The 17,741-nt window shown below is 36.0% G+C and overlaps 1 protein-coding gene across 6 annotated transcripts in view; it reads left to right on the top strand.

Annotated features, from left to right (window-relative positions):
* Nucleotides 1-17,741, top strand: part of WRN (WRN RecQ like helicase) — a 151,080-nt gene that overhangs the window by 32,466 nt on the left and 100,873 nt on the right. For 3 of the 6 annotated variants that reach the window (XM_086703370.1, XM_086703373.1, XM_086703372.1), the window contains exons 2-7: nucleotides 6,243-6,427; nucleotides 7,280-7,392; nucleotides 11,761-11,906; nucleotides 13,118-13,266; nucleotides 14,225-14,374; nucleotides 16,328-16,397. In XM_086703370.1, coding sequence (XP_086559496.1) covers nucleotides 6,332-6,427; nucleotides 7,280-7,392; nucleotides 11,761-11,906; nucleotides 13,118-13,266; nucleotides 14,225-14,374; nucleotides 16,328-16,397 — 724 coding nt within the window. In that variant the 5' untranslated portion in view covers nucleotides 6,243-6,331. Of the gene's footprint in view, nucleotides 1-6,242; nucleotides 6,428-7,279; nucleotides 7,393-11,760; nucleotides 11,907-13,117; nucleotides 13,267-14,201; nucleotides 14,375-16,327; nucleotides 16,398-17,741 lie in introns of those variants that run through there. The other 3 variants (XM_086703371.1, XM_086703374.1, XM_086703376.1) reach the window with 3 other exon arrangements.

Below are 17,741 nucleotides of genomic sequence, written 5' to 3' on the forward strand. Positions count from 1 at the left end.
AATTGAAACATAATTCCTTAAATAAAATACTCGGTGGAATTACTGTGGTAGAACAAACGTGGCTGAAAACAAAATAGTATTTGTTGAGTGAACTGAACAACTGGTCGGAGGATGTCTACTTGATTTTCCTGTCTTAGAGGCCTTCAGAGGAGTTGTGAGATCAGTGTGCTGGTGGGCTAGGTCTTGAGATTACAACTTGGGAGACCTGTGGATAGAGGAATTGCCTCTTAAGGCTTCAGTGGAAGACTTACAGTCTTTGTCCCATTCACAGCTTAACCTGAGGGACCCTAAGAGCAGATGACTGCTGATGGTAAATAGAGTTTTACAAGCAAAGAAAAATAATAGTCTGACTAAGGAAGCCCCTATCAGTGGACAGAAGGCCAAAGAACAACAGAATGGGACATTCCTATTGGAACAGATATTTGAACTAAATTATAACTTTTACAAAAGAAAGAAATAATAAGCACATTTAGGGAGACTCAACTAGAGCACAAAGAAACTTTCTGAAACTAACAATCAAGTTCTTAACATTGTAAAAATCCAATAGACAAAGTGAAAGAGGACTATCACCATTGAGAGTGAAATTAGCATCTTGGAAGTCACGTGGAAGAAGTATCTTAAAATTAAAGAGTTGGTAGTCAGGAGGGAAAAAATAGAGTCTAGGAGATGAAATCCAGGTAAGAAATTCACCAGCATGTGAATAAATGTTGTAGCAGGAAAAAAAGGAATAGATAATGGCAATCAATAACTAGGAATAGGATTATATTGGTTTACTGAAGGTGTCATAGTTAAGTATTACAAACTATGATTTAATTTATAGTAAATTTATGTGATTTAGTTCAAAATGAATAGAAAGAAATTTGTCCTCGTAGTTTTGGTGACTAGAGGTCTGAAGTCAAGTTGTTGGCGGAGCTGTTTCCTTCTCAGGGCTGTGGAGGAAGGATCTGTTTCAGATCTGTTCATCACTAGATGATGTCTCTAGATGACTCTTTCTCCCTGTGTTGCTTCACATCATCTTCCCTCTATGCATGCCTGTCTCTGTCCACATTTCCCCATTTTGTAAGAACACCACTTAGTTTGGATTATAGATCACTGTAATAACCTTGTTAAAATTTGATTTACTGATGTAAAGACTCTGTTTCCAAATAAAGAGCCACATGCTGAAGTACTTACTGGAAGTTAGGACTCCAACATATCTTTTTTGGGGGGAGGGATACAATTCAACTTACAATGAGGGGGAATTTTTCTGATTTGAAGAAAAAGATGTGAAAAGGAGTCCTGATCCCAGGGAGAATAAAGCTTACACTTGGGCCTCTTAAAATATAAACATCCATGAAAGTCTTTCAAGCTCCCAGATGGGAAATAGAGATTACTTATAAGAGAAAAGCCATCATGGAACCACTGGATTTCTTATTTGCAGCATCAAAAGGTAGAAGACAATAAGAGAGTATTTATAGACTACTGAGGGACGGTTGTACTCAGCCAACACATCATTCTCCTATCTGTTTGAAAAAATACATTTTCGGGGCGCCTGGGTGGCGCAGTCGGTTAAGCGTCCGACTTCAGCCAGGTCACGATCTCGCGGTCCGTGAGTTCGAGCCCCACGTCGGGCTCTGGGCTGATGGCTTAGAGCCTGGAGCCTGTTTCCGATTCTGTGTCTCCCTCTCTCTCTGCCCCTCCCCCGTTCATGCTCTGTCTCTCTCTGTCCCAAAAATAAAAATAAAAACGTTGAAAAAAAATTAAAAAAAAAAAGAAAAAATACATTTTCACATATGCAGGGGATCAGAGTTTATTACCTACATATTCTACCTGAAGAAAATAATTTGAAGAGTTCTCTGTATTATGTTGAATGAAATAAGTCAGAAAGATATCATGATTTCATTCATAATGTGGAATTTAAGATAGAAAACAGATGAACATAGGAGAAAGGAAGGAAAAATAAGATACAAACAGGGAGACAAAAATGATAAGACTCTTAACTGAGAACAAACTGAGAGTTGATGGGGGTGGGAAGTTGAGGGGGGATGGGGAATATTAAAATGTTTGATAAAATTTGTAACACAAATGTTTAGAAAATAGTAAGGATTCTTGAAATAGAAGAGCAATACTAAGTAAACTAACAGGCTGTAACTAAAACCATATCATATCAAAAAACAGTATGTAGAAGGGTGGGGAAGTAAAAACACTCTGACTTTTGCCTTGCTAGGGAGAAGGACTGTGCAAATGTAGTGTCTTGGTGGGGAAGGGATATTGTCATGTTAGTTTGCTGAGATAGTAGGATGGAAAAAAAAATGAAATTTTGTCATTGGTTATGGGAAAAAAGTATGAATGGTAATTTTGGCCAATTAGAAAAAATGAAATGAGTAAAAAGAAACTGAAGAAAGTCCAAAGCAAACCAAATCAAAGTACATTACAGATCTTCCTTGAGTGAGGACTTCCCTGATAGACCAAAAGTCTGTCTGTCTTTCTCTTTCTTTTCTTTTCTTTTCTTTTCTTTTCTTTTCTTTTCTTTTCTTTTCTTTTCTTTTCCTTTCCTTTCCTTTCCTTTCCTTTCCTTTCCTTTCCATTCTTTCCTTCCTTCCTTCCTTCCTTCCTTCCTTCCTTCCTTCCTTCCTTTCTTTCTTTCTTTCTTTCTTTCTTTCTTTCTTTCTTTCTTTCTTTCTTTCTTTCTTTCTTTCTAAGTTTTGAGAAAGAGATAGAGAGCAAGTGCAGAAGGGACGGAGGGAGAGGGAGACAGAATCCCAAGCAGGCTCTGTGCTGAAAGCTCAAACTCATGAACTGTGAGATCGTGACCTGAGCAGAAACCAAGAGTCAGACACTTAATCAACTGAGCCACCCAGGTGCCCAGACCAAAGTGTTTCTTATATCTAACCTCCTGAACATCATAGCTTAGCCTAGCTTAACATAAATGTGCTCAGAACACTTACATTAGCCTACAGTTGGGCAAAAATGATCTAACAGGCTGTTTTATAATAAAGTGTTGAATATCTCATGTAATTTATTGAATGTTGTACTGAAAGTGAAAACCAGAATGGTTGCGTGGTTACAGAATGGTTGTCAGTGTGTTGGTTGTTTATCCTTGTGATGGTGTTGGCTAACCGGGAGCTGTGGCTCCCCGCTGCTGCCCAGCATCACCCCAAAGGATCATACCACATATCACTAGCATGAGAAAAGATCCAACTTCAAATCTGAAGTGTGGTTTCTATTGAATATGTATTGCTTTTGCACTGTTGTCAAGTTGAAAAATCCTAAGTCAAACCATTGTTCATCAGGGACCATCTGTATTTATTTCAAAGAGGAATTTAAAGTCCTTTAATGGTACAATATGAAGTGTTATGAAATGAGAAAAGACTTCATTTTAGAGAAAGACCGGTCAAAGTGGTTTGTACTCAACAACATAACATCTAAATATATAAGTTAAAAATTCTATTAATCGATGACTTGGATCCCTCATGAGAATAGCCTTTATGTGATCAGCGATTAAAATTCTCATGTGTCTAGGGGCACCATGGTGGCTCAGTCAGTTAAGTGTCTGACTTTTTTTTTTTAATGTTTATTCTTAGAGAGAGAGAGAGAGACAGAGTGTGAGCGAGGGAGGGGCAGAGAGAGAGAGAGGGAGACACAGAATCTGAAGCGGACTCCAGGCTCTGAGCTGTCAGCACAGAGCCCGATGCAGGGCTCAAACTTGTGAACTGTGAGATCATGTCCTGAGCCAAAGTCGGTTATTCAACTAACTGAGCCACTCAGGCGCCCCACGTATCTGACTCTTCATTTCAGCTCAGGTCATGATCTCACAGTTCCTAAGATTGAGCCCCGTGTTGGACTCTGTGGTGACAGCATGGAGCCTGCTTGGGATTCTCTCTCTCCCACTCTCCCTCTGCCCCTCCCCTGCTCTCTCACTCTCAAAATAAATCATTAAACTTCAAAAAAAATCCTTATGTATCTTGAAGAATTTCCCTGTTGCAAATTATTCTACAACCTTAATTTTCTGTATGCTTTTTATCTGCCTAGAGCTGAGTAAATTTGAGAAAGATACTAGGTTTGTAAACAAGTTTACTTTCAAATTCTTTGCCTGGAAGCATCTAGACAGAATTTTGTGTGCAAAAGAGAGTATTTTACATCTGAAAACTAAGCATTTCAAGTTAAAACAATTTTAGTGTTATAGGTGGCAGTAGGGAAGAGTTACTGGAGTTTTATTTCCATTTTGGTAGTATGAATGAATGAATTACAAAATTACAAGATTTTGTAGTTGGTTTTATAGAGTTGTGTATTATTTGTAGGAACCTCAATTTTCTGGCAGTTTTGCAAATTATCTACTCTGTGTATAGCAAAAACTTGTTTTTCAGCTTTATAAAAATAATATTTTAAGATTAAGAACAGACCATATATAAAAGTAGACTTTGGGACTAACTTTTAACTCTCTTGTTAAGAGTTTTGAGTTTGTGACACATATACACATATTAATAACTACTAATGTTTGTAAAATGTTTTATAGTGACTAATACATATATTTTATATGTTTTATCTTAGTGCATATAATACAAGTGGTAACACCCATACTTGAGTTGTCCATTCTGATCCAGTGATTCATAGATCTTACCCAATGTCAAAATTTTGCTAATGATTCAAAGAATACAGGCAAGCACGAAGTGCAGATGGCATATTCTTTTTTTGGAGGAGCCCGAGACTGTCAGACACAGATTCCAAAAATGTCCTTTTCTTTTGCAATAGGACATGTTATAGTTTTGGATTAACAGAACAGTTTTGAGCATTGTGTGCAAAAAAACCCCCCTTTTTTTGCACAAAAGAAATTGTTTTGGTTTTAGAACTCCTTTGTTTTATATTTTCTTTATTACACAGCTTACTTGACTACTTCCCATTTTATAGCCATAAATTAATAAATCCATAATGTCAGGCATATTTATGATAAGCAGTCAAGATAGTTGAGCTATATCTTGTGAACAGCACTTTCTAGATAGGTATTCTTTGGTATTTTTCTGCTAGTAAATGCCATTGATAGGTTTATAGGGCTACCCTCTGGTTTTAGGTCATTAGTGTTTTATTTATTGGGATCCACTGTTGAGATGGATTATTTAGATCATTAGTGTTTTATTTATTGGGATCCATTGTCTTTCATTTACCCTTCCCCAGTTGGGAGAGTGTATTACTAGCTTCCTGTTAACCCTTTCCTTCCTAATGCATAAGAGTGGTGGAGTTGGTTCTATATAGAAAATTTTGCTAGAGTAATCTCTAAACATTTTCCTTTATAAATTATCAGTATTCTCAGTTTTGGGGGTTCATGCTTTAGAAAATGAGCAATTAAAATGGATACCTGCTAATACTGTTTAATTTCTTCAGGGTTTATATTGCTAAGTATTAAGAGGGATAACAGGCTGTCCCTAAATCATAAATAGTTGCTTTGATTATTTCATATTAACATCATGTTTCTTCATAAGAATCTTTAGGTATATATTCAAAACTGCTGTCCCTTTACTGGAAATTTGAGTTAATAGAAACTAAGGTTGGAGTTGGAAAGATTTTATTAAGAACTTAAAGCTACTTCAGTTTAGTATGTTAAGTCACCTGAGGGTATGGATCCATTTGCCATTAACAAGAAGAGTATATCATAGTTCTATTCATTGTGTTTTCCGTAACTATTCTTGAAGTGTGGTTTACACTGGGAAGAGCCCTCAAAGCTAGTAATAGATTTTTAAAAATATCCCCTGTAAAACTCTTATTCTTAGGGAAATTTGTTCAGTTACTAGGCCAAGAGCTTAATTAAAAAAAAAAAAAAACAAAAAACAACAACAAAAAAACCCTTACTATGGAAAAGCTGTTCTCAGTCTAAAAATTCATTTTTCAAGTAGACTTGTGAATAAGTCCAACAGTTTGCTGAGTTTACTTAGATCTTAGGAGAGGTGATAAGAAAATTAAACATGTCAAAAATTTGTAAGAATTTATACACCCAATGATTGTCTTTGGTAGTGAGATAAAGATTATCTTTGATCCTTTGAAAGGATCAAAGTCATAGAATAATAGGATTTTGAAATTGCTAGGACCTTCGAGCTCAATTAAACTGGCTCACTTATTTTAGAAAGAAGAAATAGTAAATGTATAGTTATTAGATCTAGCATATTATATCTGTTCCCTTTTGTTTTTCAATTCCATCTCTTAAAACCTATATGTGGGCCAAATGCCATAACTTTAAATATGCATCTTTGTTTCTTCATTCATATCCACAGGCCTCTCTCTGAGTTTTCTTTCAAAGATTGCACTGTATTTATTCACAGAGTAATTGTGTTTTGGATTTTGCTACTTGACCTTATTAAAGATGAATGAAAAAAAATTGGAAACAACTCCACAGCAGCGGAAACTTCCAGAATGGATGTCTATGCAGAATGAGAGATGTCATGTAGAAGAAAGAAAGGTATGCAGTTCACTAGTTCTTCTTTTGTTTTTTTTTTTTTGTTTTTTTTAGTTTATTTTTGAGAGAGAGAACGAGAGAGAGAGAAAGCGCGTGAGCAAGTGGGGGAGGGGTAGAGAGAGAGAGAATCCCAAGCAGGCTCCTAGAGAACTCACGAATGGTGAGATCATGACCTGAGCTGAAATCAAGAGTCAAGCACTTAACCTACAGAGCCACCCAGGTGCCCCACCAATTCTTATTTCAGATGGGAAATTTAGTGAAATTTCACTGTAAATTGAGTCAGTCTTCACTTGTAAGTTTCAGGTCATTATTTTAATTACAATTGCTGTTGTGTGATTTAACCACAGCTAGTTATTGAATGGTGGAATGGGATTAAATTTTAATTGGGCTTACAAAATGGGAATTCTTGCTGCGTACTTTACCTTTTTATCACATTTGTATGGTTGACCTTACTAGTATGTTCTAATTTAGATAATTTGGACAGTATTTACTATGGGAATTTTTGTGGGTATTAAGTTTAAGTTTTCATAGATTCAAGATCCACCAGCCAGTCTTTAACATTTTAAGTCAACATTATTACATCTAGAATACAAATATAATTATAGAAAAACATTAATAAGTGCTCTTATGAAAATACATAGGATTATAAGTTTACAAATAAGCTCTTTAGAAAAATTATTATGGATGGCTTCATTTTTGCTACATTGTCCTTCTGACTTCATTAAGTCTCTAGAACATTAGTGATAAAACTTAGAACTATAATTTGAATGCTACACTGAACTTCATGATTTCCATGAACATTTCTTATTTAATGTGAACTTTATTTGTGCCTTTTGGAATTTTATTTAATTCAAGGCATCTGTTCAGAGGAGTATTTTTGAAGATGTTCTCCCCTTCTTAGAGTTCACTGGATCCATTGTTTATAGTTATGAAGCTAGTGATTGTTCTTTTCTGTCAGAAGATATTAGGTAAGAGATTTGAATTTCCTAGTTTCATTTGAAGATAACTGTTATGATAGTATTTGTCAGTATACTGAATTTTACAGTTAAGATATGTTCTATAGACAATTATTTCTACATGTGGAATATCACTTAACGAGTTCTAATTTTACATTAAAAAACCCTTAAAATCATTGGATTAAATGTGTAATGCGTACCTGTTTGTTTATTCATAAGCCTGTCTATTACTTTCGCTAAATTTTTGTTGCTTTTGCTACTTCAGATATATAGAACTATTTTTTTCAAAGTTTGTTTTATTTATTTTGAGAGAGAGCATGTGTATGTGAGTGGGGACAAGGGAGAGTGATGGAGAGAGAGCAGGCTCTATGCTATCAGCACAGAGCCCAACATGGGGCTCAATCCCATGACTGGGAGGTCATAACCTGAGCTGAAACCAAGAGTCAGATGCTCAATCAACTGAGCCACCCAGGTGCCCCAGATATGTAGAACTATTGAAGACATTGTTAATTAATATAAGACAAAAAAATACAAGAATTATTCAACCTCCAAATGCTCCATTATATTTCATTAAAAATACCAACCTAGTAATATAGAATAGTGGTTGGATCACCTCTCTTGCATTTAGTGAGCAAAAATTATAGTGAATGATTCTTAAAAAGAACATTAGAAATGACTGTTAGTATTTTTTTTAAGTTTATTTATTTTGACAGAGAGAAAGAGAGCACGTGGGGTAGGGACAGAGAGAGGGAGAGAGCCTTTCAAGCAGGCTCTGCACTAACACAGTGCAGAGCCCGATGTAGGGCTTGAACTCACAAATCATGAGATCATGACCTGAGCCTAAATCAAGTTGGATGCTTAATGATTGAGCCCCCCAGGTGCCCTAACTGTTAGTATTTTTTTTTCAGTTTATTTACTTTTGAGAGAGAGACAGAGAGAACGAGTGGGGAGGGACACAGAGAGAGGGAGAGCAAGAATCCCAAGCAGGCTTTGTCAGTGTGGAGTCCAGTGTGGGCCTTGAACTCACAAACGGTGAGATAATGGATGACCTGAGCCAAAACCAAGAGTCGGATACTTAGCTGACTGAGCACCCAGGTGACCCTGGACTGTTAGTATTTTTAAAAATTGACTTGTTAAATTAGGACTCTGCATTAATACAATGTAAGGCACTTGAAGCATTTTATAAGGGGAAGTAGTAGAGAATTCATTCAGATCTTCTTTGAAGTTGTTACACTTTTTTTTTTTTTAAACTGTTATACATTGCAGTGGTTAAAAGAAGCAGAGTTAAGTTTAGCTATTTATTATTATCTCCTGGTGGTAGATGAATTCTAGAAATAGTATTCAGGTGTCCTCACTCCTACTGCATACAGTTAATTGGCCACTTTTGGGTCTCATTATATAGAACAAAATTTGTCTCACAGAGAAAGTAAAATTTGTCATTTACGATTGTATATTAACTCCACCATTGCACTGTTAACAGTGCTATAGCATGTCGTATCTGAAGGCAGTAAGCATAAGTGATTTGAGGAATGTAGTTCTCATAAATTCTGTGTGTGTTAGGAAAGACAGGCAGGTTTGTTTTTAGCCTCTACTGGCCACCTTAAAGATTTTTGCTATCACAGTTTTCAGCCATTAGATTATGATGTGCCAGGGGCGCGTAGGTGGCTCAGTCAGTTGAGTGTCCGACTTCGGCTCAGGTCATGATCTCACTGTCTGTGAGTTTGAGCCCAGCACAGAGTTTGAGGCTCTGTGCTGACAGCTTGGAGCGTGGAGCCTGCTTCGGATTCTGTGTCTCCCTCTCTCTCTGCTCCTCCCTAGCTCATGCCCTGTCTCTCTCTCTCTCCCTCAAAAATAAATAAACATTAAAAAAATTAGATTATGATATGCCTTTCTGTAGTGCAGTTTGTCTTAATCCTGCTTGGGGTTTCATTGAGCTTTTTGGATGTGTGGCTTTATAGTTGCATCAAATTTAAAACATTACTTTAGATTTTTGTTGTTGTTGTTCCCATCCTGTACTCTCTTCTCCTTCTGGCAGCCTCTATACACATAGGTTGGATTGCTTAATCCTGTGTCACTGGTCATGTAGCTCTCTTCCCTTTCAGTCTTTTATTGTTTCCTTAATTCTTTTTATCTCTGTGCTTCAGTTTGAATAGTTCCTTCTGCTATGTCTGCAATTTCGCTTTTTTTCCTTTTGTAGTGTCTATCATCCCATCCTGTAAATTTTTCATTTTATTGTATTTTCATCTCTAGAAGTTAGTTTTGTTTCTTTTTAAAAATATCTTCCATTTTGGCTCTCATCATATTCATGTTTTCTTTTAAATATTTGAACATATTCAGCATATTTATAATGCTTGTTTTAGTGTGCTTACGTGTTAATTCAATTATTTCAGTTATTTTATTTTTTTATGAAATGATTTTTATCCTGGTTAGGGGTCACATCTTCCTGTTTTATCCTAATGGCTGACAATTTTGATTGGACATTGTGATTTTACCTTGTTGAATGTTGGATTTGCTTTTTTTCAAAGAAAGGAGCTTTGCTCTGTTAAACAGTTAAGTTACCTGAAGACCAGCTTTTACCTTTTGAGCCTTATTTATTTCGTTATTTATATTTTATTTTTTTAAATTTCTTTTTGGGAGAGCACAAGTGGGGGAGGGACAGAGACAGGAGGACAAAGGATCTAAAGCAGGTTCTGCACTGACATGCTGACAGCAATGAGCCCGATGTGGGGCTCGAACTCAGGAACTAAGATCATGACCTGAGCCAGAGTCGGATGTTCAGCCGACTGAGCCACCTGGCTGGATGCCCTGAGCCTTTAGTTTTAAGCTTTGTTAGGGCAGGTCTTTAGAAGTCTTTACTCTGGGAATAATTTAGCACTATAATAAGGTGTGACCAGTCTGGCCTTTTTGCTGACTGCCCCAGGTGATCAACAGGAATCTCTGCTGTGACTTTTCAGAACTTTAGTGCCTCTTCCCAGTATGGTAAGCACTAGGAATTGTTCATCTAATGATTCCCTGGTTGTTCTTTGTTCAGTTTCTTTCTTACCTAGCTCCCTTTTCTCCAGAAACCACCCACAGCTTCCAGGTCCTCTGCGTCTTTGGCTCTGAACTCTGTCTCCCTGACTCAGTGCTCTGCTCTGGATTCTCCTCCCTGTTCTCTTGTCTGGAAAGTGTTCCACATAGAAAACAAGGGCAACAGTGGGGCTCCCCCCCATTGTTTCCCTTCCCTCAGAGAGCAGAGTCCTTTACTGCCCATTGTTCAGTGTCTGAAAGCTATTGTTTACCTATTTTGTTCAATTTTCTGTTTGTTCATAGAGGAAACATATGTCTGATCCCTGGTACTCCATCTTGTCCCAAAGCAAAGTTTGAGATTTTTTTTGTTATGTACATTTTTAATTTTTAAAAATTGTAAAAAGGGCAAATATAAACAGTAATGGAAAATAATATAACAAACCCCATATTCCTCCCACATAGCTTTAGCAAATCTTAAAATCTGTTTTTTTTCAAATCTCTACTAAGAAATGTTACAATAAAATACAGCTGAAGCCCCAGGTATGTCCTTTGTGATTCTCTCCTCCACAGCCCCCTGAGATAACTTCTATCATGAGTTTAGTGTTTAGCATTCTGTCATATGTTACATGTTTTCTGTTATATCTATACATTGTTTTTTAGAGAGAGAGAGAGTGTGCACGTGAGTGTGCGTAAGGGGGGGTGTGGCAGAGGGAGAGAGAGAGAATCTTAAGCAGGCTCCACATCCAGTGAAGATGTTGCACTGCACTTGTGGGCACTTGATGTCCTGACTGTGGTGTCTTGACCTGAGCCAAAGTCAGATGCTTAACCATCTGAGCCACCCAGGCGCACCTGCAATGAACATTCTTAAACATCTGTCTGGTTGTGTACATATGAGAGCTTGATACATTTATGAGAAAAACTTGCAGGTAACAGTGTTTGTACATCTTCAGCTAAGAGGATTTTACTAATTTAACGTTCACCAGTATATGAACAGTCCCACTGGTAGATATCTTTCTTTATTTGATATTGTGAGGCTTGAATTATTGCCAGTCATATATTTATGAAATTGTATTGATAAATTTGCATCTGATTTTGAGTGAGATTTTTTGTCTTCACATTATTTACTTGGATTTATTGGCCATTTGGATTTTCTTTTGGGAATTGCCTGTTCATATATTTCATTTTCTTTATTTTACTGTATTATCTTTTTCTTAGGGACTTTTCGAGGAATTTTGAAGATTTTCTGGCTATTCCTTATCAGTTATTTGTATCATAGATATCTTCTACTATATGTGGTTTGTGTTTTAATTTTTTTGAATGCAGAAGTTAAAATTTTAATGTATTTAATTTATACTATTTTTCCCCCTTTAGCATGAGTCTGTCTTTTGGAGATGTGGTAGGATTTGACATGGAATGGCCACCAGTATACACTCCAGGGAAGCAGGGCAGAGTTGCACTGATTCAGTTATGTGTGTCAGAGAGCAAATGTTACTTGTTTCATATTTCTTCTATGGCAGGTTGGTATCTCTTTTCTTTGTTTCATTTTTTAACTTTTTAAACTTTATATTTTTTAATATAAACTTTGTATTTTTTAAACTTTACATGGTTGATAGTTGTATTATGTCAACTTTATCCCTATAAAATTAAGCTTTTGAATTAGCTGCTGCTTCTTTCATTGCTTCATATTCATTCATTCATTTACTCCTTTATTTCTTTAAATATTTATTTTTATTTTGTTTTTTTTTAATTTATTTTTGAGACAGACAGAGTGACAGAGGAGGGGCAGAGAGAGAGAGGGAGACACAGAATCTGAAGCAGGCTCTCAGCTGTCAGCACAGAGCCCAATGCAGGGCTCAAACTCATGAACTGTGAGATCATGACCTGAGCCGAAGGTGGACGCCTAACTGACTGAGCCACCCAGGCACTCCTATTTTATTTTCTTAACTAGTTTCCACTCCCAGCATGGAGCTCCAATGTGGAGCCTGATGCAGGGCTTGAACTCATGACCATGAGATCATGACCTGAGCTGAAATCAAAAGTTGGAAGCTTAACTGACTGAACTACCCAGGCAGTCACCCCTTTTAATTAATTAATTATTATTATTATTTTCTTATTTATTTTTATTTTATCATTTACTTTTATGTTTATTTTTTAACTTGAAATTTATTGAAGTATTCATTTTCCACCTGTCTCATTCATATCCCTATATATATATATTTTTTTAAAGATTTATTTTGAGAGAGAGCACAAGCAGGGGAGGGGCAGAGAGAGAGAGAGAGAGAGGGAAAGAGAGAATCCCAAACAGGCTCTGTGCTATCAGTACATGAGAAACATGAGATCATGATCTGAGCCCAGATCAAGAGTCAGATGCTTAGCCGACTGAGCAACCCAGACACCCCTCATATCCCTCTTTTATTTAATGTTTACAACATTCCCGTCAGGCATTGATATTATTCCTGTTTTAAATAATAGAGAACTGAAATTTAGAGAGGCTAAATGATCTGGAATACACTGTTAGTGTTAGCAGAGGAAACATTCAAACTAGTTGTTTTTGTTATTTGTCAGGACTTTGCTTTAGGTAAGAAAGGAAATACTAAAGATGAATGTGCTTCTGAATTTAAGCTTAACATAAATATAAATTTAAATATAAACATAGAGTGTGTAAGAAGTAGGAAAGAAATCAATAATACTTGAAAGGACCTATGGAAATAATAATAAAATGTTACAGTTTTTCCTCAGGGATTAAAAATGTTGCTTGAAAATGAAGCAATTAAAAAAGCAGGTGTAGGAATCCAAGGAGATCAGTGGAAACTTCTAAAGGACTTTGACATCAAATTGAAGAGTTTTGTGGAGCTGACAGATGTTGCTAATGACAAGGTAGGCATAAGGCATGCACTTTTGATGAGCCTGGGTGTTAAGTGTTGATTCACCATATTACACACCTGAAACTAATATTACACTGTATGTTAACTAACTGGAATTTAAATAAAAAATGGGTAGATGTAATACATATATTATTTTCATAAAGAAGATAAATTTGTGTTTCACAGAATGTCCTGTCTATCTGAATGTTAGATATTTTGAAAAAAATAATTTAAGCCGTATGTTAGTGTAACAGTAGTCACAAATGAGTATTCCATAATGAAAACCTTTAGTTCTAATCCGTTACCTTAGCAAAGTTGATTTAAGCTGGTTCCACCCCCGCTCCCCCCCCCCCCCCGCATTTAGTACTCTTTGACTTTGTTTCATATATTTGCAAATTTAAGTATTGTATTTTAAGTTTTTCTCATTGATCCATTTATACCAATAATTTTTTTTAAGGGAAAGCATAATGTAGCTCTTGTGGAATGATGCTTAGTGGAAGTTTGGCCATCAATTCCATCACTCTTATTTCACTTATTTTATTAATGTAGTCATTAGGTTGAATTCTCATGTTTGGCCAAGTATTCATTGGACTAGGTAGAAAGCCTACCAACCTATCTAACTTTTTTCCATTATAGTCCAAAAATTTTAATACCTACATTAGGGAAACTCCAGAGTTAAATTCATATAATATGGACTGCAAATGAGGTTTTTAATGATGGTAAGTTTATCAAGGACTATCTCTGCTAAATATACTATATATATATATATGTATATATATATAATATATAATATATACACTATATATAAATATACTATATATTTATATAATATATATACACTATATATAAATATACTATATATTTTAGTATAACATTTCCAATTTTATTTGTGACTTCGTCAGTTGGTGGTATCTAGGAGTACCTGAAAATGGAAATAATTTTTTGCAGTGTTGATCTTTCATTACTTCTAGCTGAAATGTAAAGAGACCTGGAGCCTCAATGGTTTGGTTAAACACCTCTTCGGCAAACAGCTTCTGAAAGACAGGTCTATCTGCTGTAGCAACTGGAGTGACTTTCCTCTTACTGAAGATCAGAAACTGTATGCAGCCACTGATGCGTATGTATGTACCAAAGTTCTTTAGACTATGATGTATTTTTTAAACTTTATAACAAATCACTGTAGAAAAATTTTGTTGTAACAGTTGCACAAACTCAAATATTTTATTTTATTTTTTAATTTTTTTAACATTTATTTATTTTTGAGAGAGTGAGACAGAGCACAAGCAGGGAAGGGGCAGAGAGAGAGGGGGACATAGATTCTGAAGTGGGCTCCCGGCTCTGAGCTGTCAGCACAGAGCCTGATGCGGGGCTCAAACTCACGGACCACGAGGGGCGCCTGGGTGGCTCAGTCGGTTGAGCGGCCGACTTCGGCTTAGGTCATGATCTCGCGGTCCGTGAGTTCGAGCCCCACGTCGAGCTCTGTGCTGACAGCTCAGAGCCTGGAGCCTGTTTCAGATTCTGTGTCTCCCTCTGTCTCTGACCCTCCCCTGTTCATGCTCTCTCTCTCTGTCTCAAAAATAAATAAATGTTGAAAAAAAAAATCACGGACCGTGAGATCATGACCTGAGCTGAAGTCGGACGCTTCAACGACTGAGCCGCCCAGGTGGCCACAACTCAAATATTTTAAATCAGGTTGGCATTGTCATGAAGCCAAAATAATGTCCAGTTTGTATGTAAAAAATGTAATCTCTCTGAAAACATGGAATAGTAATAAGCCCAGGCTGAGTAAACAACAAATGGTATTGATGATGTATTTGATTTATAAGCAGCTTCAGAATAAAAATAATTATAGTTTCTATACTGAAACTGGCCTTATTTCTTATATTTATATTTAAAACATGCTAAAAATTTAAGAAAATTGCCTCCAAATTTAGCTTTCCACTGCTGTCAGATGTATTTTCATATTTACATATTTGTACATCATGAAATTTGGACTTATCTTTATAGCATTATTTGTTTTTTGTCTTTGTTTTTTCAAGAAATATATCTTATGTCACAGTGGATTTCTTATTCCCTAATTTATACGTTTATTTGTAGATGAATATATTGTTGTTTTCCTTTTTGCATCCGTTTTTAGGCATGGAGCCACCATTTTTTTATAAACAAAAAATTCAGTTTTTTTCAGGAGATAGGGTATAATTTTCCTTTATGTTCTGTTAATAAAGTGGGTTTTTTTGTTCTTTTTTTTTGTTTTTTGAGAGAGAGTGACTTGAGCCGAAGTCAGATGCTGAGCCACCCAGGCATTCCCCTTTATGTTCTGTTAAAAAAAAAAAAAAAATTGTAAAACTTGAGAAATCGTGCAAGTTCTGTAGCATTTTTATTCATGATAATTCAGTGTGAGTTTGTTGTTCCTCTTAACAGTGCCTTGAGGGAGGGCTGTTCATATGTCGACATTCCCAGCTGATTTAGTGAGATATGGGGAAGTGGATATGTGTTGTCAAAGTAGATTTTTCTTACTTGTTTGTATTTTGTTGGAGTCTACTTATAAGTTATTTGATTTGGATAACTCCTTGTAATATTGAATGCTAAAAAGTAAAAACTTTGAACGTTTATTTTAAGGCACAAGTCACTTGCTTTCTCTGTTCTCATAATCAGTAAGGTGATTTAATGAAGGCATAGATCTTTGTGTAACATAATAAGTTGAATGCAGCCTTTTGGGTGCTTTGTGAGTCACTACTTTGGATTTTTCTAAAGATGGGACATATAGCTTCATTTAAAAAAAATTTTTTTTTAACGTTTATTCATTTTTTGAGAGACAGAGAAAGACAGAGCACAAGTGGGGATGTGGCAGAGAGAGAGAGGGAGACAATCTGAAACAGGCTCCGGGCTCTGAGCAGTCAGCATAGAACCTGACACGGGGCTCAAACTCGCAAATCATGAGATCATGACCTGAGCTGAACTCAGACACTTAACTGACTGAGCCGCCCAGGCACCTCATTCATTTTGGTTAGTTTTAGCAAAAATAACTTCTCTGTTTTGTTTTGTTTTTGTTCTTTGTTTTTTTTTTTTTGTAGGCTGGTCTCATCATTTATCGAAAATTAGAGAATTTAAGTGATGCTGTGCAAATGTTTGCTATAAAAAAAGGTATGTGATGATCTAAAAATAAAAGAAAATTTGAATGTGCTCTTTTGTGAGGTTTATCTCCAAAAAGTCAATATTCACACGTGTGCAATCTATTTAGTATTGTTACAGCCTCTTGAGTGTCTGAGCCATGCTGATATTAGGGTGTGAGATCTGTCTGGCCAGAGATTAGAGTTTCAGGCATTTACTACTTTGTCACATTGCACTTCATTAGGCTTCTTCAGCTGGGGCTTTGTGGCTTTGATAATATCAGTTATACAGCCAGTTATCTCCCAGGCTGGAGATGATGTACATCCTTGCTATAAATATTTGAAGTGTACCATTTACTTCATAGTGTCCTGGTTTAAATTTCTAAATTTTCTCTAAGGTAGGATAACCACTGTTTTTCTCCAGAAAGAATGACTACTTTGTTCAACTTCAGTGCTTTTCTTAGCTGTCTTGATAGGTCAGTGATAATAGACTTACATGGGTAGTGGAAGAATGTGGGCTTCCATGTCACAAAAGCCAAAGGGGAATCTGTGCCATTTGACTTGAGATGTACGTGGTTCCCCATGTTTGAAATGTAGATGATAGCTAAGTATCTATCACAAGCATAGAATACTTGTGAGCACCAAGAGGGACAGAATATTCCATGCACCTATATTGATTTGTATAGAGTTGTTATTCCTATTCTTGTGGCTTCTTTGGAGATAGAAAACAGTTGTGTTTAAGATGTTAATTAAAGTAGTGATTTTGTTAAATAAGCTTAAAGATATGGCATGATCTCACTTAAAATTATATTGTACCCTTTAAAATTATATTGGGCCATTGAGAAGGGATCCATATCCTCTGTGGTAGACCCTCCTTCTTTACCTATTAAGGTAGAAGTCTCCTTATGCTTTCTTTCTTTCCCTGGAAAGCCACTTCTAATGAATGCTTGCTGACTCTCTATAGCCAAAGGTACTGTGGCTAGAAATTATCTTGATTAACTGAGCACATGATACGTTTTTGAAGCTGATCTGGAGAATAATATAGAATTTATTTAAATCATAACAGAATTAAATGCAACAGAGGGGATTCATGGTTTTTTGAGTTTGTGGTTTGTAGAATTACTTCTAGGTTATGCTTGTAATTTTGTCCCCAATTAAAATGTTTCCAAGAGATGTGTAAGATATTTCTTACTAAGTAACATATAAATTGCCACTAGAAGTCCTGGTATCTGTGTACCTGTCATTGCAATACTGCATTCTTTGACTCTCACTTTTATTCTTTATTGTATTATACGTGTGTGTGTATTGTGACATCTAAGGTGAAATACTTTGACTAGGATCCTAGTGAATTGTAATGAACATTACTACTCTTTATTTT

This window comes from Puma concolor, chromosome B1 (genome assembly GCF_028749965.1).
Source record: "Puma concolor isolate L17-30 chromosome B1, mPumCon1.1.hap2, whole genome shotgun sequence".
NCBI classification, from domain to species: domain Eukaryota; kingdom Metazoa; phylum Chordata; class Mammalia; order Carnivora; family Felidae; genus Puma; species Puma concolor.